This window comes from Strigops habroptila, chromosome 11, assembly GCF_004027225.2.
Source record: "Strigops habroptila isolate Jane chromosome 11, bStrHab1.2.pri, whole genome shotgun sequence".
Lineage (NCBI taxonomy): Eukaryota > Metazoa > Chordata > Aves > Psittaciformes > Psittacidae > Strigops > Strigops habroptila.
The window spans coordinates 2,274,721-2,299,906 of NC_046360.1; the positions used below are offsets into that span (position 1 = coordinate 2,274,721).

Consider the following 25,186-nt stretch of genomic DNA (forward strand, 5'->3'; position numbering starts at 1 on the left):
GCCGGAGCCCCCGGGAAGCACAAACCATTCGTAACCCCACAACACTTCTCAGCCAGCCCCGGGCACGGGCCGCAACTGCACAAACCCTGAGCATTCCGCTTGGAAAGATGAAATTCCCAAAATGGGGCACCCAGAGCCCCCTCCAACACCTCCCTTCCTCCCCTTGGGCAGAGTGACCACAGGCACCACCTCACCCTCCGCTTTGCAGGGGTGGGAATGAACAGCCTTGGTGCTGGAGGAAACTGGAAGGTGCCACCACTCTCTCCATAAGATCCCTAGAAACCACAGGACCTGGGAATTTGCAGAGGTGAAGTTCCACCCCATGTATAGCCCCAAAAGCACCCTGGCCTCCCCCTGAGGTTATCCTGCCCACCACAAGAACATGGTTAAGTCTATTAGTCCAAGCTCCAGGAATTAAGCTTCAGCCAAGAGGACTGATAGCTTATTTACTGCTGTCGTCTATATAAAGAAGAATTTTGACACATTGTTAAATGATGCACATTTAGATAAGTCAAGCTGTCATATCATTTAATGGATGTCTAAACTCCCTCTGTAGCTGATATGTAAAATTTATGCACTTCAGAATATCATAAGGTTATAATATTTTAATCACATCCACAGTCGTGGGGTTGGTTGGGGTTTTTTTTTTTTTCCTCTCTTCCCCTAAACTTTGAACAGCAAAAACATTCCAGCAACCACACCGTATTCCAAGGCTCCTGACGAAGTTTCTGCCCAACTCCACTCCGGAATGCCGAGAGCATTTGCATTACAGGAAATCAAACCGAGAGCATTTTATTTGACGAACCAAACACTGGAGCCATATAGCCAGAGCTCATCTGCATAATGAGATGTGAAGACATTGATAAAAGATGGCTATAATCAGTCTCTCTCCCCTCACTCGCTCTTGTATTTATTATCCCAAATCAGCAGCTTGCAACTCTTCCCATTTTTTGCAGTTTTGGGTTAGATTAAAGCGGCATCCGGAGCGTGTAATCCATACAGTGCCAACCGGAACGTAATAAACCAAAAGCAAATTAAAACACAAAAACCCCATAAAGGACTGAATCCTGCTATGACTATTATACACAAGAAAGCTGTAAAAAAATACTGCATTAGTAATGTACACAATAAAACAATCTCATAACCCAATGAAATATGTCTGGTATTATCTTTGATAGAATTTTATCTCTTCTCATTTCCAAGTCTATTTGCTGTAAAAAGCCTCAACGCCGTTTCGATCAAAGTGCTGCCGAGTAGCACATTATCTACATGTTTTACATATGCCCACCATTCATCAGGGTTGCTCAAAACTCTGCCATTCCCAGGCAGCCCCAGGCCAGCAGAGCTGCTCAGGCACACGCATTAGAAAGGAAAAGGGAGGGAAAAAACACGGGAAAAGCTCTTGGAAAGATAATAAATGGATTGTTTCCCTTCCTTTTATTTTTGTTTTCCTTTTTAATAGAGGGCATTAGGCCAAGCTGGCACAAGGTCACCTTTCCCACCGTGATCCCGGCTGGACAGAAGTCAATCCCAACAGCTCCATCTCCAGCTCTAGCACCAAACACGGCCACCCAGCCAAGCAGAGCACCCACCGCCCTGCCCACCTCTCCCTCCAGGAAAGTTCCCCCCCAACAGACCCACGGAAAAGTAGCTGCCAATATTTGCCTTTAAATAAAGGTCTGCACATCCAGGAAAAGTCATTAGCGTGATTTAGCTGGGAATGCTTTTGTATCCAAAGCGTTTAGACCCGTAATCCCTTCCCAACCACAATGAGCAGTTATGGCAAGCCGACCGGCCGTGGTACCTGCAGTACTTTTAGGGTCGCATATCACAGACATAGGACGTAATCTGCTTAAAAGCCAAAATGCATTAAATGCTGGAACTGTTGATACAGTACCGAAGCCCCATAAATCGCATTTCAATCTGTTTACTCCCCTACAAAGCACGCTACATTTTAAACTCCGTAATATTCGACAGGGATAAGCCCATTTAATATCCATGTAAATGAGCATTTCAGCTTTTGTAGTGGATCCAGGTTGGGTTTCATCCCATTATGTTGGGAGAGCTATTGTGTCAATTATCCGCCTCCCCGCTACATCGGTGCCTATTTAAGGTCACAAACTGCCAGCGTCCCCCAGCAAACCTTCCCTCTCACACCTTAACAAAGGACTTACCGGTAATTTCACACACCGAGGGCACCACGGCGGGATACGGCAGCTGTGACCTGCCCGGAGCCACAAAGGATCTCTCTCCCGCCGCATCCATCGCCAGTCCCGGGCACCGCAGCACCGGCCAACAGCGGGCTCGTCCCGATCGCCTTTCCCTGACGTTCAGGGCTGACCGAGCCCCGGCACCGCGGACCCCGGGCCCTGAACAATGGGAGCGCGGCGGGGCTCCGGGCAGCCCCGCTCCGCCATCCCCGGGCTACCGCGCATCCATCCTCTCACCGAGGAGCCCCTGCCCCGCCGCGCCCGCTCCAGACACGAGCGGGGGATGCCGCTACAGACCCGCTCCCGGGGGGAGAACGGACAACACCGGGAACACTTCGCAGCCCGCGGGCACCTGCGGCTCCGCTCCTCGGGCGGGGACCGCAAGAAACTTGGCGGAGCGGCGCGGGGAGCCGCGCTCCCCGCAACTTCATCCCGCGCAACTTCCTCCTCTCCCTCCTCTCCCTCCCTCCCTCCCGCCGGGGCGGAGCGGCGGCCGCGCTGTCACCTCGGGGGCGGCGGGGCGGGGGCCGGGGCGGCGCGGCTCCATCGCCGCTAGCGCTGCTCCATGCTCCCGGGCGGCGCCGAACAAAGAGCGGCGGCGGCGGGGATCAATTTCTGATACCTATCGATGGGGAAGGGCGGGCGGAGGGAGGGCGGGAGCGATGGGGGGGGGGGAATAAGGGGAGGGATGGGGGCGGCCGCCCGGATCCCCCCCCCCTCCGCCCCGCTCGCTCCATCCATCCTCCGCCCGCCGCCAGCCCCGCGGCCGCCGCCGCCACCAACCTGGAGCCGGCGGACATCAAATCGCGTCCGGTATCGAAACATCGATCCCACGTCGGCGGCCATCTTGGGGGAGACCGGCGGCGCGGAGGGGCGCGGAGAGAAGCGGAGCGCACCGCACCGGACCGCACCGCGCCGCCTGCCCGCCTCCACCGCCGGGGGCGGCCCCGCCGCCGCCTCGCCCCGCCCGCAGCCCTGCTCGGGTCCATGGGACCCCCCCCCCCGCTATGGCCGGGAAAGGGGCGCGATTGATGGCTTGGGTTTTCCCGGTGTTTCAAGAACATCCCGCGCCGCGGGGAGGTGGGAAATCGGCATCCAGAAGCCGCCCGTTAAACTTTAGTTGGTTTTCCCTTCTAACCTGACACTTCCACAGCACCTTTGACCCTGGTGGGAATTGCTACAGCAAACACGGTCGCAGCACAGCCCAACCGGGAAAATCCCCAAATTCAGATTGGTTTAGGACTATGTATTTAAATCACTCAATGCAATTGGGCTCTGAAGAATTGAGCCAACTTCAACAGAGCAGTGGGGCTCAGATATCAGCATTTGGGCAGTAATAAAACCTGTCCAAGAAACACCCCCTTTGCTTTCCTACCAAAAAACCCCCCAACTTTACAGTTTCTGCCTCAAGTTTCCCCATATCCTGTTGTACCAACCACACCAACATCCAAAGAAAGGGCTTTGAGCATAAAACTGCAAGCAGAGCCATGCTGTGATTGCCAAGAGTCACTGTTGAGTAGAGAAGGGCTGAGCTGCCCCTTTGGGCACATTTTGCAGGTGGGTATTTGCAGCCCAAGCAAATGCAGCAGTTCAATATTCCTGCCAAGAAGCAGGGCACACCTCAAGCTGTCGTGCAGACACACGCATGTCCCTGTGCATGGAAGAGCCTGCGGCTCCTGCCAGGCTGTGACACAAACCCACCTCCCAGCTGCTCTGAGACCCAGTGTGGGGCAAGCTGCGGTCCCCACCACCCCGCAACAGGGGATGAAGCATTGCTCTGGGCTTGCAAGCCACAGGAGCTGCTTTTCCTCTAAAACTGCAGAGAGGATGAGGGCATCCTGCAGCACCCCATCCTTCACCATCACACTGGTCCCCTGTGTCTTACCTGTCACCATTTGCCGTTGTGGAGATCCCAGTGCTCACAGGGAGATGGTCAGAGATCCTGGCAGCCTCCATTGCCCGTGTGTGTGGACACCAGCAAACCCAGGACGAGTGCTCCTGCAGCTCTCACTCAGTCCTTCACCATCCCAGTCCCAAAGCTCTCAGCTTTGTTGCAGGAGATCTTGCACTGGAGATGCAGGGATGAAACAGCCCCTGTGGCTTGGCCTCACCTGGCAGCCCAGGTATCATTCTGCTGCTATTATCTGCATTGTGCGGTACTCTTGGGATTCCACCAAAAAGCACCATTTGTGTTCAGAAGGCATCAAAGGAATAGCCTCCAAACTGCACCCTGCTCTGCAGGCACATCCAGCTGCCACAGGGACAGGGTTGCTCCTTCCCTTCTTGCTGTCTGAAGTTCACCTGGGCTGGGAGAACAGTCCAAAAGAATAAGGCAGACACCCAAAGTGACCTTGGCACCACGCAATAGCATGAACAGCTAGCAAATGATCTCCTCCTTCTCATCTCTTCCACTCAGAGAAACTCAGAGCTGCTCGCAATCCCACAATTGCAAATTGCCTCAGGCAAAAGAACAAGTGAACAGAAAATCAAAGTTCAAAGGAAAGACTTGCAAAAACCAAGGCAGTTTGTGTTAGAGCTGGAATGCTCCTGCGAGCTCTGGTCCAGCTTCTTTCCCACCTCCAGAGCTGGCTGGAGAAGGGGGCTCCCACAGAACATCCTCCTCATGGTGCTGCAACAAAAGCATCCACTTGGAACTGGTGCAGATTCAAAATGCCAAGCTGAAACCTCAACTTTGTTATCATCAGCAGCAAACCCCATGGATGCTCTGAGACCTCAGCCACCACATGCCTCTGCACTGCCCCTGCTTGGGTGCACCCACGTCAAGGACCCAACTTTGCTCTGGGAATCCAAACCCTATAAATAGGTTCTCTCTTAGCCCAAAGCAGTGGGAGGTACTGAGATTCGTAATGAGATTGGGGCTGCAGGTGGTGCCAGGAAGGTGCTTCACATTTGGCTTAATGAGGCTGTAGTTAAGCAGGGATGAGAGCACAGGTTGTGCAAGGTGAGGATCCCTCCATGGGAAATGGTTTTCATCCCTTTAAGGGCCATGCACAGGGGGAGGTTTGGCTATAGATGGGCTAATAAACTCAGGTGGGGTGGATGGTCTTTGCTGGGGTGAGTGTTGGTTTCTGCTGTTGGATGCCAAAGTGTCCTTGCCAAGCTAATGACAGGGATTGGGCTGTTCATGACCAAGATGTTCCAGACATCTGCTGTTGGACACTGTCAGAGAGAGGTCCCAGCAAGGGGGCCTTCCCCCTGCACCCACAAAGCTGATCTCACACCCATAAATCACTGCCCCTCTCTGCCACGGAGGCAGCAGAAGAGCCTGCTCATAAATCAGAAATCAAATTAACTGGGCATCTTTGGTGAGCAAATTAAATTGTGGGCTTTGGAGGAATGTTTCTGTTTGGCCAAATCATTAACAAATCAATGGGAGCCATAAGGAAGAGGAGAGAAACTGCACCCTGTGCCATGCAGAGGGATGCAGGGCTGCGGGTGGCACACTCCATCCCTGCTCCCCATGTGTCCCCCTGTCCCCATGTCCCCTCAGGCACCATCCTGCTGGTGCTGGGGCACCCCGGGAGAGCAGGGGGACCCCCATCCCACTGTGTCCCCCCCCCAGCTCCCCTGCCTCAGGGAGTGCTGTGAGGTGCAGGTTAATAAATCAGTTTGTCTCCAGAAGGGTTTGCTTTGTGTGCCTGACAATAGCCCGTTGTAAATGGCAGCCCCTTGCCTCCTCTTCTGAAAGGCTTTTAATTAAAATATGGAAGGGGCTTTTCTGTGTACTTAAAAAAAGAATATAATCATAGTTAGATTTCAGCACATTCCCATTTAATTTATTCTCATCTTCCTGATGGTTTTGACCCACATAAGCCCTTTGTGAAGTGATCTGGCACCATATAGCAGCTGAGGGGTGATGCTGGCAGCAAGAGCCAGACACCAGTGGTGATGGTGGGCTTGCTTGGCCTTGTCCCCAGGACAGGCAGTAGGACACCAGGAGCCCCACCAAGGGATGAGTGGGGACAAATCAGGCCCTGGGGCTGGTCAGGAGCTTCTCAGAGCAGGAAGACCCTCGCGAAGACCCAAACAACTGCTCCAGAGCTCTGTCCCCATCCCATGCAGGAGAAGGCAGCGCAACCCTTGTCAGTTGTCACAAGGGGCTGCCTGCCCAGTGCCCTCACTGCGGGGTCTCTGTCTCTTCCAGTGGGAGAAACCAGGGCTATCCCAGCGCTGGCTGGCTCTGCCAGCCAGGGGAAGCAGGAGCCAACCCCACAGCGGGATATGGGGCCGCTCAGTCTCTTTCCCATCTTCTCACACATGACTGAAAGTGTTTGGTGGCGCAGGAGCCCATTTCCGCAGGTGATGTGGCTTCATGGCATCTCCCCTGTTCCAACAGCCTGCCCTCTCCCTCCGGCCCCTTTCCCTCCTGCCCTTCTCCCTGCTTCTCTCCCCCGCCCCGCCTGCTCCAGGCAGCGCCCGCACCGCGCCCGCTACAACGGCGCCACCTGGTGGCCACTGCGGCAGCTGCAGCGCGTCCCACAGGGCTGGGGCGGGGGCACCGGGGGGCACCGGAGCGGCTGGGGACACGCACACACCTCCCGTGGGGTACACTGGGGGACATGAGGGAGTTCATGGGGGGCACAGCAGTGCAGGCTGAGACATCGCTGGGGACACACAGCATCTCCCTTCCGTGCCCATCACTCCCGCGGGACATGCACTGAGCTGTGCCCGGCCTCAGCCCTTGGTGCCCCCCGGGTAACCCAGGATGTGCGGGAGGGATGCTCGGGCCCCTCCACCAGCCGCCTTTTTGCCACGGCTACTTATATCCAGGCACATTCCCCCTACAATTAGCACATGCTCTCTAATTAATTTTCCTCTTTTATTGCTTCTCCCAAATTATCTCAACTATGGCACCATTCGGCGCGCGCATGGTGGATAATGCTGCTATTTATGGCTTTTCCCTGTCAACGCCGCAGCTCCAGAGGCCGGGATGGCCACCTCCTCCTGGGGCCACATCCTGTGCACAGCACAAGGCACATCGTGGACAGGCCAACTTGGGGATGGGGGTATTGTTCATTCTCATCCCCATCCTCAGGTCAGCCGGTCCCCAGCTCTGTTTTGTGGGTGGCAGCTCTTCCCCACGCTCCTGAGTTGGGCAAACACTCCTGGTCATTACCGCAGTGATATATCCTTCCAAGTGAAAATGGAGCTGAATCAGGAAAAGCTGCTAAATTAGGTCTGTCTAGAATAAGCTGTTAAACATGGAAACCTTCTGAACTCCAAGGGGAGATGCATAAAACCCTCCTGAAGATGCTGCCAGCAGAAAGGGGCTGTGGGGGCAGTGTGATGAGCCCAAGGGAAGGATGCCCCCAAGCCCCCATGCAATGGGAAATCAGGCACAGGGATGTGACCAAGGACACAGAGGCCATCGGTGGCAGAGGAGATGGGCTTCATCACTGGGATACACTGGCCTCCTCAATGGCCACCCTCAGTGTGAGCACCGGGGATAGAGTAACCACCACCACCTTCAAACTGCAGCTGCACAGGAATCCATCCTTCAATCTTTAATAATCTTTCTCCCTTTAAAAATAATCATCACCAATAAACAAATACAGCAGCCAGTGTATATAAGCATCAAATTAAGTAGCTACATGCATTTGTTATATTTGATATAGCCTTGTTAACTGGAAATTCCTAGGTTTGGAATATGTATTGATTTCAGCAAACATATATTATTTCACGGTAAGTACCAACAGCCATTGTAGTTAATATACAACAGTTTAATTTAAAATGCATTAGTTTAATAAAAATGCATAAAATAGAAGAGAATTGCATTAGCTTCAATAAAAAATTCAATTTCATAAATATTATCCAGTGTTAAAATGCATCGATTTCCTGGGAAAATGTATTGGTCAAAGGTAATTTACATTGGTTTGAATGGGAATGTACTGGTGTGTATACATATGTATCAGTTTATTCAAATGTATCTGATCACAGAGAAGAATACCCGTTGGAGCAGAAGATATTCATAAGGAAACTGCAATGGCGTGGATTGAGCCGTGGCTCCAGAGCACCCTGACCCACCGATGTGGCTGTGCATGGCCAGCCCTGGGGCCTGGAACACCCCAAATCATCTCCATTGATGTCCAAATATGGGGCTACCCCTGGGCGTGATGCTGCTGGGCTCCATGGGATGATGGAGCCCGTTATCGGCCACGGGCAGGACGTGGCTGGGCTCAGGCACGCGTCTGGCTCAGGCAGAGCACGCGCCGCGAACAGAGCAGGGGTTAATCAAATCCTTTTGACTCCATTTTTTATCGAGCTCAAGAGGGGCTGTCCTATTAATTAGAAAGGCTTTTTCATGTAAAACACAGGCCTTTTTTTTGCAGATAAGAAGGACAGCGCTTGATTTTGCCACAGCGCAGATATGTGTGTTATTCCCTGACATCCATTCACAAGCCGCAGCCACTTCCCAACAGCTCTTTTGTTCACTACGGAGCTCCATAGGCATATATGTACATGCATACATATTTAAAGCACTCGTTTTTTACTGGATGCCAATAAATCCCCCAATATCCACAGCAGCGGAAGGAAAAGATGCGCCTTGAGCTGCCTCCATCCCCAGGCTGGACCAGGATCCTCACTGTGGGGTCAGGATCCGGCCCATGCAGCACAGAGGATTAGGTCTGACAGTGAGAAGTGAGCAGTGGAGCAGATGCACCGTCTTACAAATCGCAGCCGAAACACAGGCAGCCATCTGCACCCCATTCCCAGCCAGCATTCCTGTGCCACATTCAGTACATCCAGCCCCTCAAAGCCCCCAGCCACCATTGTACCCCCAACCACAACACGGGCAACACTGAGGAGAGACAAAGTTCTGACCTATTCCAGGCTGGGCAGGCAGAAATGGTGCTTCTCCCCCCAAAAAAAGCCCAACCTGGGATATCTCCATGGCTCCAGGGCTGCCTCCTGCACTACCAGCCATGCCTGGGCATGGACATGGAGCCATGGATGGGCAGCATCCAGGCAGCGCCGGCGGCTTCACGGCCGACCAGTCCCGTTTAACTGCTACACATCACTTCCCTGATGCTTATGGATTTTTCCTTAATGCCACAAATTAAGGTAATTGGGCTCGGCTGGCCGATGAATCCAGCTGAACTTGGCAGGAGAAGGGAGCATCCACACCAAGATTGATCCCTCTCATCCCTGGCTATGCCCAGGGCTGGTCCTCGCCCTGTCTCTGCCCCTTGGCTCTCTCATCTGCCCTTTTGCTCAGAGAGACCCCAAAACCCATCCTGAAATCCCTTCCCTCAGCTGCAGCTCCATCCAGACGAGGCAGTCATTCCTGGATCAGGAATTTTCCCCTCTCTGGGCACTTTTGCCTACGCATTTCCCTGCTGGCTTCTTAAATCCTCTCCATAATGCCATCCTCATTGGCTTGGCTGCAGCAGCCCAGAGTCGAGGTGCATCCGAGTGGCAAGTGTCAGGGATTAAACAAGGTATTTGTGTCCTCTGGGGGAACAAGGGCAGTGTCTGGCAGAGCCTGGAGCTCCGGGGATCTGGTTTCATGGTCCCTTTTGTTCCCAGCTCTGTTCCAGCCCTCCAGCCTCCTTGGCATGTGGAGGGGATGATTCCAGGCAGTGAGTTCAGCAGTGCCCCGTGTCCCAGCCACCAGGTCAAGGCCATAGAGTCATAGAATCCCAGAATGGTTTGGGTTGGAAAGGACCTTAAAGCTCATCCAATTCCAACCCCCTGCCACAGGCAGGGACACCTTCCACTAGAGCAGGTTGCTCCAAGCCCCTGTGTCCAACCTGGCCTTGAACACTGCCAGGGATGGGGCAGCCACAGCTTCTCTGGGCACCCTGTGCCAGCGCCTCAGCACCCTCACAGGGAAGAACTTCTTTATATCTAACCTGAACTTCCCCTGTTTCAGTTTAAATCCATCACCCCTTGTCCTATCATTACAGTCCCTGATGTTTGGTGGCTCCTGCTGCAGATATGCAGCCTCAGGCCACGGTGGCCGTGCCATGCCTGGGCTGGTGAGCCATGATGGCTGGTGACACCAGTGCCGCTGCCTTTGGGTGCTGCAGGATGCGGCTCCGCACCCGGGATGGGGAGAGTTAATCCCATGCGTCTTTCTGGGACCAGGGTGAGCAAGTGTTTGGCTTAAGTGTGTGACAGGTGCCCCGGTGGGGGGTGACACATGAGAGAGGAGCCCTGCGTGCCTGCCCTGCTTTGTGGGAGCTCAGCATCACATCCAGCCTTGTCCCGGAGCAATCGAATGGGGTGCTGCATGCAGCAGGATGGCTGCCTTTTGGCTGGAGATGAGGGGCTCAGGCTCTTGGAGCATCACAGTGATAGGACCTGGTTGCAGGCTGGGCAGGGGGTCTCCGCCACCCACAGCATCCTGCTTTGCCACGCTGTGATAAGGATGAAGGCTCCCAAAGCTGCCTGGCAGGACCGAGACAAAACACCCATATCCCAAGGCTTGGGGGACTGCATCTGGGGGTCCCCACAGCCCAAACCCTCCCTGCATGTCCCAGCAGAGGGGAAAAGCCCATTCCCATCCCAAGTGACGAACATAGGTGGGATTGCTCCTGTGCAGTCCCCACTATGGGTCAGCATCTCCAGTGTGGGAGCTGTGGGGCCACTTGATTAACCTTGAAACCCTCTCTGGCTCTCACATGTCACGTCAGCCGCTGACAAGAAGCTGCTATTCCAGATTAGAGAGAGGGGGACAGAGAGAGCCTGAGACAAGAGGGTTGGGGGTGGCTGATTTACCTACTACAGCCAAAAGTGGGCATGAGGCTATTTTTAACCCGGGGTGGGATGTATTTATTGTTTCAGCCTAAGGGGAAGGAGGGACTTGCCTCTGAGACACCTCTCGCAGCAACATCAGTGCCTGTGCGAAGCCATGGTGAGTACTGAGCGCCCAGAATTCCAGCGGGAAGAGGCAAAATCTGTTAGCTTTTTCACCAGGATAGCTTTAACGTGCAGGGAATGACGGAGGCGACAGGGATCTCATGGCCAAAGGTCCCTCCTGCCCTGGGAGGGGGTGAGCAATGTGGCTGCATTGGCAGCATCCTGTGGGGAACAGAGAGGTGTATCCCACACTAGCAGAGCTTTCTAACTGGGGCAGAGGGTTTTGGGCTCCAAACACCATCCTTCTGCTTTCCCTTCCTCCATACAGCAAGAGGAAGGGCCATTGTATTCCCTAAAATCCCTTCTCTGGCAGACCCCCCCCCAGTTAGAGGGAAAGGCTGCCGGCATGCGTGGTTGGGAAGAGGAATGATGGGCAGGGTGGGATGGCGGGTGGCTCTGCCCTCTGCTCCTTATAAAAGACACTTTGAGCTGTTTCTGGTTGTTTCAAGCCTCACTGCAGCAGGAGGCAGATTCTTTTATTAAGCAAACAGTTTAATAAGAGCTCTCAGTGAGGCACAGCAGGGTAAGGAAGCACCTAATTACTACAGCCCTTAGGTGCAACCTCAGCAGCGCGCTCCCAAACCTGGATTTCCACCCAGGGAGATCTCAATCTCACCCTGGTACCAACCCTTTTACCTGCCATAGCCTTTGGTAGGGAAGCGATTTCCCAGCTCATCTTTCCTGGGACCTATTTGGCTAAATTCATCAGGAAAGCAAAGATAGAGCTGTAATTTAAGCAGGAATCTTAAATCTCCCTCAATATGGGAGGGTTGCATGTGTCCAGAGCTGAGCAATGCACCAAGCACCCAGGGAAGAGAGCAGAGCAGCAGCACCAGCCCAGAGCTACCATGAAGGACTCACCTAAAAATAGGGTAGTTTCATGCTTTTATTCCACACCATAAAAAGCCAGTGAATTAGTGATACATACTTGAACCCCTGCAGGCACCCAAGAAAGCCAAGAAGAGGATTGAAGGTGCTAATTCCAACGTCTTCTCCATGTTTGAGCAGGCCCAGATCCAGGAATTCAAAGAGGTAGGTGGATTTGGATGACCGAGGGTCCATGATGTGATGTGACCTTCAGCTCCTCATGATGTTCCCCTGCACTGCTGGCACATGGGTCTGTACAGCGTTAGGGTTTGGGCTGCCATAGGAAGCCATCACCCCACAACACCCAAGGGTGCAGGGGCCAGGATTGCTGCTGGATTTGGGTGATGGTTGTTACTCCATCCTGGGAGGGCTCAAGGTGCTCTTGTTCCATCCAAGTCGAAGGGAGGAGGAGGAGGGTACTAAAGCCTTTGCAAAGGCTGACAAGTCTCCCTCTCCCTGTGCTCCCTGCCCTCCCTCTGTGCTTCCAGGCATTCACCATCATGGATCAGAATCGGGATGGCTTCATAGACAAGGCAGATCTAAGAGACACCTTTGCTGCACTCGGTGAGCCCCCTTTTAGGATCCTTCCTAACAGCTTAGACAACATCAGGCCTATTACGTGAGAAACCAGCTGTGACCCCCCATTTAACCAAGCCCCAGCAGTAACTGGATCTGTTGCTTCACTGAAAACCTCCTGATCCAAACCCGCTTCTGTTAGCTGGTGGGATCCCACCCGGGATGACTCCCATGAGGGAGCAGATCCCACAGCAGCGGGTGTTTTATCCCAGAGACCCAACTGCTGGATTATACACAGCCAAATGCTTCCTGCCTTTTCGTGTGCTAAGAAGGACCTGGTTGGGCCCATCCTACAGCATCCCTGGGTGTATGGGCATTAGGGGGATTTATGGGCTTTGTGGGAAGCTGTGAAGTTGTGAGCTTGGCTCTCTCATCACAGAGGCCAGCATGAACCAGTGATGGGGCTGGGGGATCCCAAAGACATGCAAAGTTGGCTAAAAGGATGTAGGTATTCAGTCCTGTTCCCTTCTGACATAGGGAGGAGCAGCACTGGTTGTTTCAACCCAAAACATCTTCCAAGGAGGGCTGAAGCAGGCTGCTCCATGGGGCAGTGAGGGAAGGAAGCAGCACAGCTCAGCCCTTTGCAGCCCTCTTTTCTGTGATCCTGAGGCTGTAGAAAGCAGAGATGGAGATGATGGAAATCAGCACATGATTCTCCCATCCTCACTTCTGCCACTGCCCTTCCTTGTCAGAGGTGGCTCCCTAGGGCTGTGCTGCTTCAGATGGGGGAAAAACCTCCGGAGAAGGCTCCCATGGTGTGTCTTTTAGCCTCCAGCACATAGAGCAGAGCCTGGAGGGCTGCACACATCTGCAGCTGGACATGGACACCCAATTCACCCACCGCTGCTCTCCCCTAGGGCGCCTGAACGTGAAGAACGAGGAGATTGAGGAGATGATAAAGGAGGCGCCCGGCCCAATCAACTTCACCGTGTTCCTCACCATGTTTGGGGAGAAACTCAAGGGTGAGAGGGCAGCTGCGGGGTCGGTGGGCACCAACACCATCACCAATATCCTGTCCCACCTAAGGAAGTCACCAAACTCCCAAGGCCTCCATCACCCTTCCAGGGAGACCCGTCAAAGGGTCCATGGAGGCATCAGATGGGAGCTGCTGAAGGAAAGCAAGTGGCCCTGGCTGCTGTACTGCAGCATGCAGAGCATGGGAAGTGGGAAGAACAAAGGTGCTTCCCATGCCAGGGAAAAAGGTCACACGTGAGGACAACCATGGGATACTTGTGAAATTACCTCTCTTACCCATCCCTCCCACATCCCTTAGTGCCACCTTCTCCCAGAGGCAGCACAGGGACCTCCCAAAGATAGAGGCTATGGTGGGATTTCACCAGCAACAACCTCTCCTCCCAAGAGCTCCAGTCTTCATCCTCCACATCTTGGTGTTCTCCCTGCTTCCCTGTCCTGAGACACCACAGATAGAACAAACGCAGTATCAGGGACCCCAGTGAGGTCCCTGCATCCCAAAAATCCACACTGATTTGCAATACCAACAGTCCCAAAGGCAGGGCTGGGGCTGGATCTCATTCTATGTCTCCCCAACCTGTTGTGGGGTGTGAGCAGGTCTCCATGCCTCAGTTTCTCCAGCCTTCAAAAAACCCCAACAGGCTGCGATGCTGCTGTCCCTGTAAGAGGGGACAAAGAGATCGTGCAGTGCCTCTGAGCCTGCTGACACACAACCCAAGGTATGCAGCCTCCCTGCAGCTCTCCAGGAGGCTCTGCAGGCCCAGAGCCTGGAGCTCTATAAATACACCCAAAGATAAGATAGACGCCAGCTGCCGGGCAGTGGTGACAGCCTGCTCTGTGGCCACGCCATAGCCCTGCATCGGCTCCTCAACAGCCACCACCTCCGCTTGAGGCCCCAGCTGCAGGGTTGACATTCCTGTGGGAATGATGCTTCCCAGCCTGCCCCTTCTCCCCCCAAAGGCTGTGGGAAGCAGGAGCCTACAGGTGGCTTCCTCCTCCACTGCCTCCAATGGCTGTGCCCATGTCACCCGCAGGAGCAGACCCAGAGGAGACGATCCTGAATGCATTCAAGGTGTTTGATCCAGAGGGAAAAGGACTGAAATCTGCCTAGTAAGTGCAGGGGTGGCCAGGGGGAGGGTGGGTGTCCCCGCCGAGGCCTCTCTGGTGCTCACCACACTCTTGTTTGCAGCATCAAAGAAATGCTGATGACACAGGGCGAGAGGTTTTCCCAGGAAGAGGTACGAGCTCCTTCCCACCATCCCGACAGACCCCCAGCCACAAACCTCTTCTGTGCCACCTTTTCAACCTGTCTCCTTCCCTTTAGGTGGAGCAGATGTTCGCAGCCTTCCCTCCAGACATGTCTGGCAACCTGGATTACAAAAACCTCGTCCATGTCATTACACACGGTGAAGAGAAGGACTAACCCATGGTCTCTGGGCACTGCGAGATCACCTCAGGTCCCTGTGCCTCCTTCCCTGGGGAACACACGAATGGCATCCACATTAAACTGCCTTTTGGCAAGAGGGAATCCAGCCGCTGGTGTGAGCGGTGCTTGGGCTTCTGTAGTGTGTCTGTGCGGTGTGTCTGTGCCCTTGGATCCCTCCCAGACCCTCACCCCAGCGTCACAGCCCCACTGCACATCATCCTCCTGTGCCCTCAGTCCCTCTGCCTCAACATGACCCAGCCTGGCCTACCTCCCAGCCCCAAACAGCCTGTTCGGCACCGAGCTGTGGCAAGCAGCCATCCGGTCCCACCAGCCTGGGACCAGCACTGAGCTCAGCTTTACTTTAGGCAGCAGAGAGCTGCCCGCTCCTGCCAGGTTAGCAGGGAACACCCAGCAAGCACACTCATTCCCCTTATATCCCCCCATTCCCCCTGGGCAGGTATGGGGCAGGACTGGGACTGTGGTCTCCATCTCCTCCCTTGCAGCTACACAATGCCTGGCTGCAGGAAGTACGCTGGGTTGTGCCATGGGGACAGCATCCCACTGGAGAGCAGTGGGCCCTGGCCGCCGTGGCTGTCAGCAGTGGGTGAAGCCATGCCGAAATATCACCTTTTGAAGCCTGCAGAAGGCGTTGGGCTCCTTCCAGAGGAGAAGGGAGATGGAATGATGTCCAGGATGCAGAAGCAGAGGGGAACTCAAGAGTAAAACTGTTTATTTATTCCATCCCTGGTGCGTTCTCATCCGTGCCAGCAGCGTTGTCCCAGTCCTTCTCGCGATTCTGGAGAACCATCTGGCAAAGCTGACCATGGTCCAGAGGCACCTCCACTGCCCAAGAAAACATCCACCCCATCACACACACCTTATATACCTGCTGGGGCGGGACAGGCTGGGTGGGATTGGCTGGGGAGGACGGGTGACAGCGGGCCATAGGAATCATGGATTGTCTGGCTTCATGGACAGAGCTCTTCCCTCCCGCCTCCCGCACTCACAGGCATCGATGGCGTCGTTGTTGCCGTCCGGGGTGGGAGGTGGTGGGCAGACCTGGGACCAGTTTATCGCCCGGAGGAGCTCGGAGCCTGCCAGCAGTGGGTTGGTGAAGGGCAGGTCCGGAGAGGAGCCTTCAGTCAGTGTATAGCGCAGGATGGACTCCAGCAGCAGGAGCTCGTTGGTCTTCTTCTCCATGAGACCTGGGTGAGAAGGAGCACCATCCTACAGGGCCTCTGTGAGCCCAAACCCACCCCCAGATGTTTGCTGAGCATGCAAATCCATGCTGTTTCCATGGATTTTCCCATGGAAGTGCTATCAGGCAGCCTGTCTCCCCAGGGACAAGAATCCAAGGCTGGGTCCCACACCCAAAGCCAAGATGAGGGCTTGGGGGTCCGCTAGGATCATAGAATCATAGAATCAACTAAGTTGGAAAAGACCTTTAAGATCATCAAGTCCAACCTTTACCCCAGCACTGACAAGTTCACCACTAACCCATGTCACTAAGGGCCTTACTAAGCATTTGTGAACGCTTCCAGGGACAGCCAGGTTAGTTCCTGAATTTGCTGGGAATTCAGCATCACAAAATCACATTAGGGACACTCATCCATGACAGGGCAGGGGGGGAAAAAACAGCCCAATTAAAACACAGTGCAAGCAAGTGGTGGACATACAAGGTCCAGGCCATGTGGCATGGGCAGATGGGCAGCCCTGACCCACCAAAATACTGCATCAGGTTCAGATCTGTGATCTCCCCTTTTTCTCCAAGCTGCTTCATTATGTCCGTAGCATCGCAGCCGATTTCTCTGAGCAGGACTTCCATGCTGGATTTGAGCTGGCCCAGGATTTTGCTTCTCTCTTTGCATAAGTCTTCGTACCGGTTGGCTTCCTCAGTGGTTTCCGTTAGATTTCTCTATCAGCAAAGGTTTTGTGAGGTGTCACACCAGTTCCCTGCTCTCCCCACAACCCCAGTGCTGTCCAGTTCCAGTCTGGACAGTGGAGACATCCCAGGAGAGGCTGTGGGATGCTCCCATCCCTGCAGGGGAAAGGCTCTGTGAAGGGGATCCCAAGCTCCTCATGCCAGGGACAAGGCTCCAGGAGGAGCAGGGTTGGCAGGAGCCCTCCAATCACCCTCTCACCATGCACTGGGAGCCAGGGCTGCCAAAGCCAATGCAGGGCCCTTTTCTGCCGTTGGCCAGAGCAGCATTGACAGGACCAGACTCCCTAGGAGACATGCCAAGACAGACAGGGATCTGCTGCCCTTGCAGAGGGAAATCCTGGTCACCATACCTCCAGCTCCTTCAGGAGATGAATGTTGTTGGTCTCTGCATGCTTCCGACCCTTCACGAGGGATGCAATTTCAATCTGTGTAAACACAAGCACACAAAGGGGATACTGGCTGAATGCCCATCAGATGTGCCCAACAGAGGCTGGGCACCATCCCTCCGCCCTGGGAGCAGGGACATCCCACTTGACCCCTCTGGGGACCACTGTCCCCATGCCAGGAGGGCAGGTGATGTCCCCTCCTCTCACCCCAGCCAGAGGAGTGAGGCAGAGGCAGCTCTTGACTCTCCTGGATGCTGCAGTATTTTTGCTGGGTACACGGTGGCAGCATTGAGACACTTTTAGCTCTGAGAACACAGAGTTCTGTCTATCGGAGTTGTATTTTTGGCTACCTCTTTGCATTCCCCTAATCCCACCCATGTGGCAGGCTGAGAGCTGGGCTCTGGTGTGCGTGGTAATGCTGGACACATGGGAGAGGAAAAACCCACTCCAGCCCAAAACCACCAGCTGAGAGGGGAGACATGAAGAGCCTGGAACAGACCTGGAGTTCCCTGATCTTGCGCTGCATCTTCTCCATATCGTCATTGAGCTCAGAGGCATAGAGGAAGCAGGCAAAGCTCTTCTGCTCCTTCTCAGTGAAGCTATTCAGCAGCTGGTCGACATTCCCATCCTCTGTCAGCTCCAGCAGGCGTTTGTAAGCCACCTCCCGGGTCTCAAAGCACTCCCCTTGGCTCTTCTTGGCCCTCTGGGCTGCTTTCAAGTCTGAGGGAGAGACAGAGAGCCCAAGCTGTGCGTGTCCCTGCAGGCTGCCCTTTGCCGAGCCTTTCCTGCAGGTGCTGTGGGGTTTGGTGTGGTGCTCAGGGCAGGGGGGAGCAGTGCCAGAGCGGCAGAAGGTGTCCTGATTTCACCCAGAAACTAAGCAGGAAGGTCACTGTCCTCATTGGAATGGGGCAAACACAGTGTGATCCCTCCCCAGGAGGATAAAAGGAGACATGGTTGCCCATAGGGGCAGTATCCCCGTCCCTCCCTCTGTCCCAAGGGCACACACAGTGATGGGTGGTTATCACTGTTCATCCTTTTCACTTGTAGGGTGAAGGTTGGGTGAAGGAGCCTTCGGACAGGGGAGAGGTCCTGCCTTTGGGGTGCAGTGCTATAAATCACTATAAAGAGCCCCGTTGCCAGCTGTGCAGACTCCTGGTTGGCAGTCCCAGCTGCACATATTCTCTCTCCTCTGATACCTCTTTCCTTTTTGGCCTGTTCCTCCAGTTCAGAGCGATCAGTAAATTTAGCAAGTATGAAGGCTTTCAGTTTGGTCTCCCGTGCAAGGATACGCTCCTGCTCCTGCATCTCGATGTGATACTGGGCAGTGTCTTTCCTGTGCCTTTCACTCATGGCTGCAATCCTTGCCCGCACCTCCGACCTGCACACAGAGAGCAGCAGCAGGTTACACCATGTGTACCAGTCTCCCTGCACTGATCAGACACCTAATCCTTAGCACCCAGCTCTAGACAAGAGCACCGAACCCTCTCTCTGAAGTCGCAATCACTCTCTTTACACCCACACTCATCACTGGCATTGCTTCTTGGTGCTGAGTTTGCCACAGAGGGTTCTCAAAGCCACGTACCGCTGCTCGTAGGCTTGTGTGGTTTGCTCAACAGCAGCGTTCATCCTTCTCTTCTGCTGATCCAGCTTTGTTTGGAGCTTGAAGTAGAAGTTGTCCAAAACAGCTTTCCGGATTTGCAAGCTTTCAATCTCTTCTCGAAGCTTCTTATTTTTGGCCAGGATGGTATTGAAATGGACACTGGCCTGGGGAGAGGGATGCAAAAAGCTTGAAGCTGGTATAGGACTCAGGTTTCTGTTGAAAGACCTTGACCAGACCTAGGACAAACACAGCCTGAGAGATCTTAAGTCAGCCCTGCACTATCCTCCCCAAGACAGGGGAGGCAACAGTAAGTCAGGCTCATCACAACAGAGACCTGGAGCTGGCGTTGTCCAACGCAAGGTGGCTTCAGGCAGCGTGGTTTTATCGCTACACAGGTGCAGACCTTCAGGCTTGTTGGCATGGCACAAGTGCTGCATTTGGGTCACCAAGCTTGAAGGAGCCTTTGAGATATTCTGGGAGCAATCAGGCCAGGGGAACAAGCCAGGTCCTTTATGCAGCTCAGGTCAACCAAATGCATTTGCACAATTACCCTTTGTCCTGACCAAAAAGTGGGTTTCACACAGGTCCCAGCATGGCCCCACACGTGGTCTCCAAAGGTCTGCAATAGGTTTGCTTACGTTGTATAGACGCATCTCCAGCGTGTCAATCCGCTTCTGCAGCTGTTTGCTACAGTTTGCTTGCTTTATTTTCGTTGCTATCAGGTTTTGCTTCACAACCTTTTTTTCCAGCTCTTGTATCTGCAACACGGATTAAAAATAATAATAATCATAATAAAAGGAAAGCTTAATCTCCACCCCTGTGTTCTGGACTCTTGTCAGGACACTTAGCCAAAGAAAATACCCTCTGTTGACTTGAACTACAGCAACCATGTCATTAATGAGCTCACAGTTATAGAAGCAGCTTTAATCCCAAAGGATCCCATCCTGCACATGCAGAAACATAAACTGTAACTAGGAATGGGTTTATTTTCATGTCACGAAGGAAATGCAGCTGCCTCTGGAGGGAAATTCGGCAGGTGTTGGACAAGGCACAGCAGCACTCTGTGTAGCGTGGAAGAGGCAATGAGGATGGGGTTTTGGTAGTGGCATTGTGCTGGCCAGACAGGGATCTGTGCAGTCCTCCCTGGGACTGAGAGGAGGAAAACTTCTTCCAGAAGTGGGGAGCTGCCAGAGGAAATAAATCCAGGAGAAGAATGAAGTAGTTGGAGAACAACGAAGCAGGGAGCAGGTGGGAGAGGTATGACTCAGCCAAGACATCCCTGATTGAAAGCTAACCCTGTTGTGGAAAGCTCTGCAGCACTTCTAGCAACTATAAACCATGCAAGCATGTTCCCTGCTTTCTGTCATGGGCAGCTTGTTCAGAGCAGAAAGCAGCAAGGACCTGTCTCTTCTGTAGCACTGGGTTTCCCTTGGCCTCAGACCCCACTGCTGGCCAAATTCTGAGGTTGTCCTCAGAAGTAATGGGACATCCCTCAGGTGCTGCTGCTCTTCTATTTGCCATGGCTCAGGCTGCACAACTAATGTTCCACTTTTGCCTCTTTTTCAGGAGGAAAATTCAAGGGAAAAGCAGAGGGATGTTGTGTGACCCCAGGCAGGTGTGTGCCATCAAAGAGCAGCTGCAGAGACCAGTGGGACAGCAAGGTTGAGAGTCAGACCTTACATTTCTAGCCAGCACTGCTGACTTGAACGGGAGCCTGGCTCTATCCGTTTGTCGTTGTCATGTGTCTTTTGCCAGGAGGCAGCATTATATTCCAAGGCCTGAACGAAATGCATTTTACATCGAGGAGTTTCACCTCCAGGGCTCACTCTGTGACTCTGCTCTGCTGTACTATGCTCAGCAGGGAACAGTCCAGATGCTCTTACCTGGTTGTCCAGGACAGCTAATAGTGCTTTTCTTTCTCTAATCAGAGACTCATACTGATATCTGGTCTGCAAAAGGTATCGGGCCTCTCTACGGTTTCTGTCATCCAGCATCTTATTTCTCGGAGACATGATCTGGCCTATTGTTAGTGACATCTCTCTCTGTTCTTGAGTCAGAGACTCTATTTCTTTTCTGTAAAAACAGAATGACAAATGACATTTAGCACATCCCATCTACAACACCAGAGCAGGTCCTACACCCACCACCCACCCCCTCAGTCTCAGCTCCGGGGTCCCCAGATCTTGGCACGGAGGAACTTTCCGAGCACAATGCAGCTGAGTCAAGCTGAACTCACTCCTGAGCCTGTATTTGCTGTCTCAGGTTGGTACTGTAAGACTTCCTCTTCTCCGTTGCTATCCGAAACTGCTTCTGCAGTCTCTTGATCTCGGACACAACCATCCTTTCTGACTCCTTCACAGGCTCATCTGAAAGATCCTGCCTCGAGGGGGGCCCTCGGCGCTGCCACAGAGAGGGAGAGTTTGGTCACTTGAGCAAATGCAACCAGCAGTGGTAGACAGTGGAGCTGGACACAGGGGAGTGGGTTAATGGCATCACCTCCAGCTCTTTGTCACCACCATCAGCTCTTTGCTGCCACCTGAGATGTTCATCACCACCAAAACCACTGAGCCACAGAAACCAACTCCATAAGTGGGTCTGACCCACTTTAGAGCAAACCCCATCGTGCTGGGGATGTGAACAAACCCAGCTTTGCCCAGGAGTGGAGCAGGAGCACTCACATCCCCAGCGGTGGGAAGGTGACTTCTAGCTGAGAAACTGCCCAACAGGTAAGCACTGAAGCTGTGACATTTAGATCCACCACTACCTGTGTCCTCAGGTATAACTCCCAACCCTCCCAAACACCCAAATCTCAGGCCATGGCCTCATCCCCAGCAGAATCAGCCCCAGCACAACCCAGCACCTTGCTGGCGAGAGAAAGCCTGGCTCCCTCCCCACCTCCCATCCAGCTCACTGCACCACAGCATTTATTTCTGCAGAGATCTCCACGGCAGATCCAATTTAGCTTTGATTTGTGCTTCAGTTTTTACCTTTGACTTCTTCATTTCTTCCAGCTACTCCTGCAGTCGTTCTGCAGGCACCTTGGGAAGGGGAAGAAAGAGCCTCCACGGGCACAGCCCTGCTTTCCAAGGGGAGAAACGAAACCTGGGTAAGGGGTTAGTGGTGTGGTTGTGTCCCCCTGCCCATCCTTCAGGTGTTTTGGCACATGAGGAAACCATCACAGATGGCTGCACAATGAATAAAAGGAGAACATGTGTAGGGATGTCATCACGAAGCACGCTCCTCTTATCCAGCTTATAAGCTGGGGAAAAACAGATGGTTTGAGCTATTCCATCCCATTTGGTACCTGGGTTTCCATAGAAATCCCAATGAGGCCAGACCCCCTGTGCCAGCGGGCAGAGTCCCCAGGGAGCATGAGCAGGGAAATAGCCTCAATGCAGCCCCCATCCCACTGCAGCACTGGGGCCAACCCCGCAGCCCTCACCCCCAAAGCTGGTCCCCCCCAGCTCCGCTGCAGCCCCCCAGGTTCCCCTGTACTCCCCAGTGCTGCTCACCCTGCTGCAGGATGCTGCAGTTCCTCTCCAGGGGGACAGGACTGCGATGGCAGTCAGTTATTCCCAAAGAACAGCCCCTATTTCCAGTGGGAAGCACAGGAGAGGTAAGAACCCATCAGAGAGTGGGTACCAGTCCGATCCTGGTTGCTACAGCGACATCACACCGGAATGTGGACGGGTTCTCCATGGGGACCATCACCAAGGAGGGTGTCCAGGGGAGTGCTAGGAGCCCCCATTAAATGGACCAAAGGGGTTTCCATACCCCAAACCCAGCCCTGAAGCATGTGCTCTGATGTCTCCCTGGCTGCATGCCCACAGCAAGCAGAAGCCCTCGTTTTACTGGTTCTTGCTTCCCTTTGCAATGCTTGAATCATCTCATAACCTGGGACTTTGAAGCCTTTTGCTCCAACTGGAAAGCAGAACCCAGGGTTTTGCTGTTCAGAGCCATAGAGTTGCCATTCCCTTCCCTTCCTTGCCACCAGCTCCCTGGACTTCCTACCTAGTTTCTATCTGTTTTGCTCATGGAGAAGCAGCAATCACCACATCGCTGCCACTGCCTCAGCATCTGGACACCCTCGAGATGCCTGTCATTGGGAGAGCAGCAATGGTTGGCACTGCCAGCCTGCAGACAGAGACTGTTTAGGCAGCCAACATAGGGAACAAACTAAGGATTCATACCCGCTTCTCTCCTCTCCATGCAGGGAAGCACACGGGAGCTGTGGGCTGAATCACAAAAGCTATGATAATCCCTTCCTCATAAGCCGGAGCGCGTGTCCAGCTTCTTCCCAGGGACTCGGCAAACCCTGTGATCCCTGGAGGGCAGAAGCACGAGACAGAGCTGGAGGCTGCAGCAGGGCTGTGTTTTGTAGTCCTGGTGCTGCTTACTCAGCTGTGGGATGAAGGGGAATAGAGAAGTGCTGAAGGTGAGCAAAGGGCATCCGTGTCCCAGATTGCAGGGCTGCAGTGAGTTCAAACGCGATGAGCAAAATCTCCAACCAGCACATCACTCCTGAGGCTGCCCATCCCTGTTATCCTGGAGATTTTGATGAGCTAACAAGCTAGCCATCAAGTTCCAGGCTAATTCACAGCCAGATAGGCTCTGAGGATGCATTTAATTGGAAATGATTTCCATGGCAGAAAGCAGAATGTGACATTAGATAAGAAAAACCTTAACCGAGGGCAGAGCGATGCTGGGAAGGCACCAGAGCCTGAGGGTCCCACAGGGGCTCAGGGAAGCTCCCAGAGCTTTTTGTGCTTTCCTGCATGATCGACAGCTCCGTGGGATAATAACAGCAGCCTCTCCAGGGATGAAGTTGTCACTCTGTCTCGGTGGCCCTGGCTGTGTCATACTGCAGATCCCTTCCCTCCAGTTTGCTTCTCTTCACCCTCAGCAGAAACAAGGCCAAACCTCCAGCTCAGAATAAAGGTAGAGCTGCAGTGGTGGTCATTATTTTCCTAGAAACAATGCTGCTGAGTGGCTCAAAAGCCTGTTTTCCATTGGCTTGGACTAGTCCAACCTCAAAATACAGCCCATATTATCTGTCCTTTTTGTGTTCCTTCTCCATGGACCAATTCTCAATTGTTTAGCAATGAACAAGTCAGTAAATTAAACTATTGAGGAGGGCTTTGATTTGGTAGAGTCTGTGTCTGTCACACTCATTTATTTTACTAAAGGAGATTGTTTTCACCCAAACAATGCTCAACTGTCAAGACTTGCTCTGAGAGAGGGTGACTTCATTGTCTGGATGGACCTTTAAGCTGTGGCTGAGCAGAACAGTAATCAGAGCAGGATGAGATAGTCTGCAGCATCTGAATCCAACAAACCTTTGTCTTCTGGGAAAAACAGAAGAAAAGTGACTTTCTATGCAATTTTCACTTAATCCATCTTCCCTGATTTAATAGGTACATTTAGCACTGATTGACATGGAGAAATTATTCCTTCAGCTGCAGATTTGGGGTCTAATTAAAACTACTGGTACTATTTTAAGGGCACAATTCTGATCTCTGCAAGCAGCATAAATCCTTTCTGATTCCAGCAGTGATTTCCCCATTTCACTGGGTCCAGTTAAATGGTAGCTGCAGGGGACTGTCAGAACTGGGCTGGCTCTGACCTGGGCTCACCTGGGAGCATCCCACTGACGTCCAAGAAGATCTCTGGGGTAAGCTAGGGAATCAGGCCCATATTTTCATGCAAATTTAATACATTCATGTTACCTAATGCCTATTTATAACAAATCCAGAACTTAATTCTACTTAACCCGTCTTTGGTGGTTGACACATGAAATCTGTGAGTCAGAGGACTATATATGGAACTGTCAAAACTTTCTTTTTTCCCCTCCTCTAAAAGCCTGGATTAAATCATAATCAAACTCCCGGCAGCTCCAGCAGCAGCACTGGGAGGTGCAGGAAGATGTTCACAACTGCTAAGGCAGCTGGGGATGGGGAAAGATCTTCTCAACCAGCAATCCGATGGCAAAACCTGATAGAAGAGGTCCCAGATTCAGACCATCTTTGCTGAAATGTCATCCCATGGACCTGGAGTGATTCCTTGGCCTCATGGTGCCACCTTACAAAGACTTGGCTTGTGAATGGCCTCCCATGAGCACATCTTCTACCCAGGTTTTTGTTCTTTCCTCTAAAGAATGGCTGTCTTGATACGTGCATGAACCATACCAACCTTCATGCACAAAGACCAGTTTTGGTCCTAAAAGCATTTCAAATGCATTGAGACTTGTAGACCTGCAATTGGCCTGAGTTTTGCTCAGTTTTGCTGTGTGTTTCTTACAGAAAAGGTTTCTTAAAATACACACCA

At 53.1% G+C, this 25,186-nt stretch overlaps 3 protein-coding genes across 9 annotated transcripts in view; 1 reads left to right on the forward strand and 2 right to left on the reverse strand.

Annotated features, from left to right (window-relative positions):
- Window positions 1-3,067, reverse strand: part of CUX2 (cut like homeobox 2) — a 64,911-nt gene extending 61,844 nt beyond the window's left edge. For 3 of the 7 annotated variants that reach the window (XM_030501713.1, XM_030501712.1, XM_030501706.1), the window contains exon 1: window positions 2,175-2,574. In XM_030501713.1, the coding sequence (XP_030357573.1) occupies window positions 2,175-2,261 (87 nt within the window). In that variant the 5' untranslated portion in view covers window positions 2,262-2,574. Of the gene's footprint in view, window positions 1-2,174; window positions 2,575-2,715; window positions 2,821-2,993 lie in introns of those variants that run through there. The other 4 variants (XM_030501708.1, XM_030501715.1, XM_030501707.1 and 1 more) reach the window with 4 other exon arrangements.
- Window positions 3,068-10,973: 7,906 nt separating this feature from the next.
- MYL2 (myosin light chain 2) lies at window positions 10,974-15,260 on the forward strand. The gene is given in 8 exon segments (XM_030501842.1): window positions 10,974-11,036; window positions 11,038-11,088; window positions 12,036-12,125; window positions 12,449-12,524; window positions 13,394-13,498; window positions 14,543-14,618; window positions 14,698-14,746; window positions 14,833-15,260. Coding segments are annotated over 8 exon segments (609 nt in total). The 3' UTR covers window positions 14,932-15,260.
- Window positions 15,261-15,636: 376 nt separating this feature from the next.
- CCDC63 (coiled-coil domain containing 63) lies at window positions 15,637-21,972 on the reverse strand. Its single transcript, XM_030501841.1, has 11 exons — window positions 21,850-21,972; window positions 21,099-21,262; window positions 20,746-20,935; window positions 19,501-19,620; window positions 18,845-19,026; window positions 18,459-18,640; window positions 17,762-17,982; window positions 17,227-17,301; window positions 16,657-16,849; window positions 15,942-16,139; window positions 15,637-15,777 (listed from the first exon to the last, which is right to left on the reverse strand). The coding sequence occupies exons 1-11, from the start codon at window positions 21,862-21,864 to the stop codon at window positions 15,668-15,670; spliced, it is 1,650 nt and encodes a 549-aa protein (XP_030357701.1). The 5' UTR covers window positions 21,865-21,972; the 3' UTR covers window positions 15,637-15,667.
- Window positions 21,973-25,186: the final 3,214 nt, after the last annotated feature.

Bases quoted from the DNA above. Each gene is read 5' to 3' on its own strand.
- CCDC63 (XM_030501841.1), bottom strand. The intron at 20,936-21,098 runs GTGAGTTCAGCT...CTGTTTTTACAG, and splicing joins CAGCAAATACAGGCTCAGGA to AAAAGAAATAGAGTCTCTGA. The intron at 17,983-18,458 runs GTATCAGAGGAG...TCTCTCCCTCAG, and splicing joins ACAGGCCAAAAAGGAAAGAG to ACTTGAAAGCAGCCCAGAGG.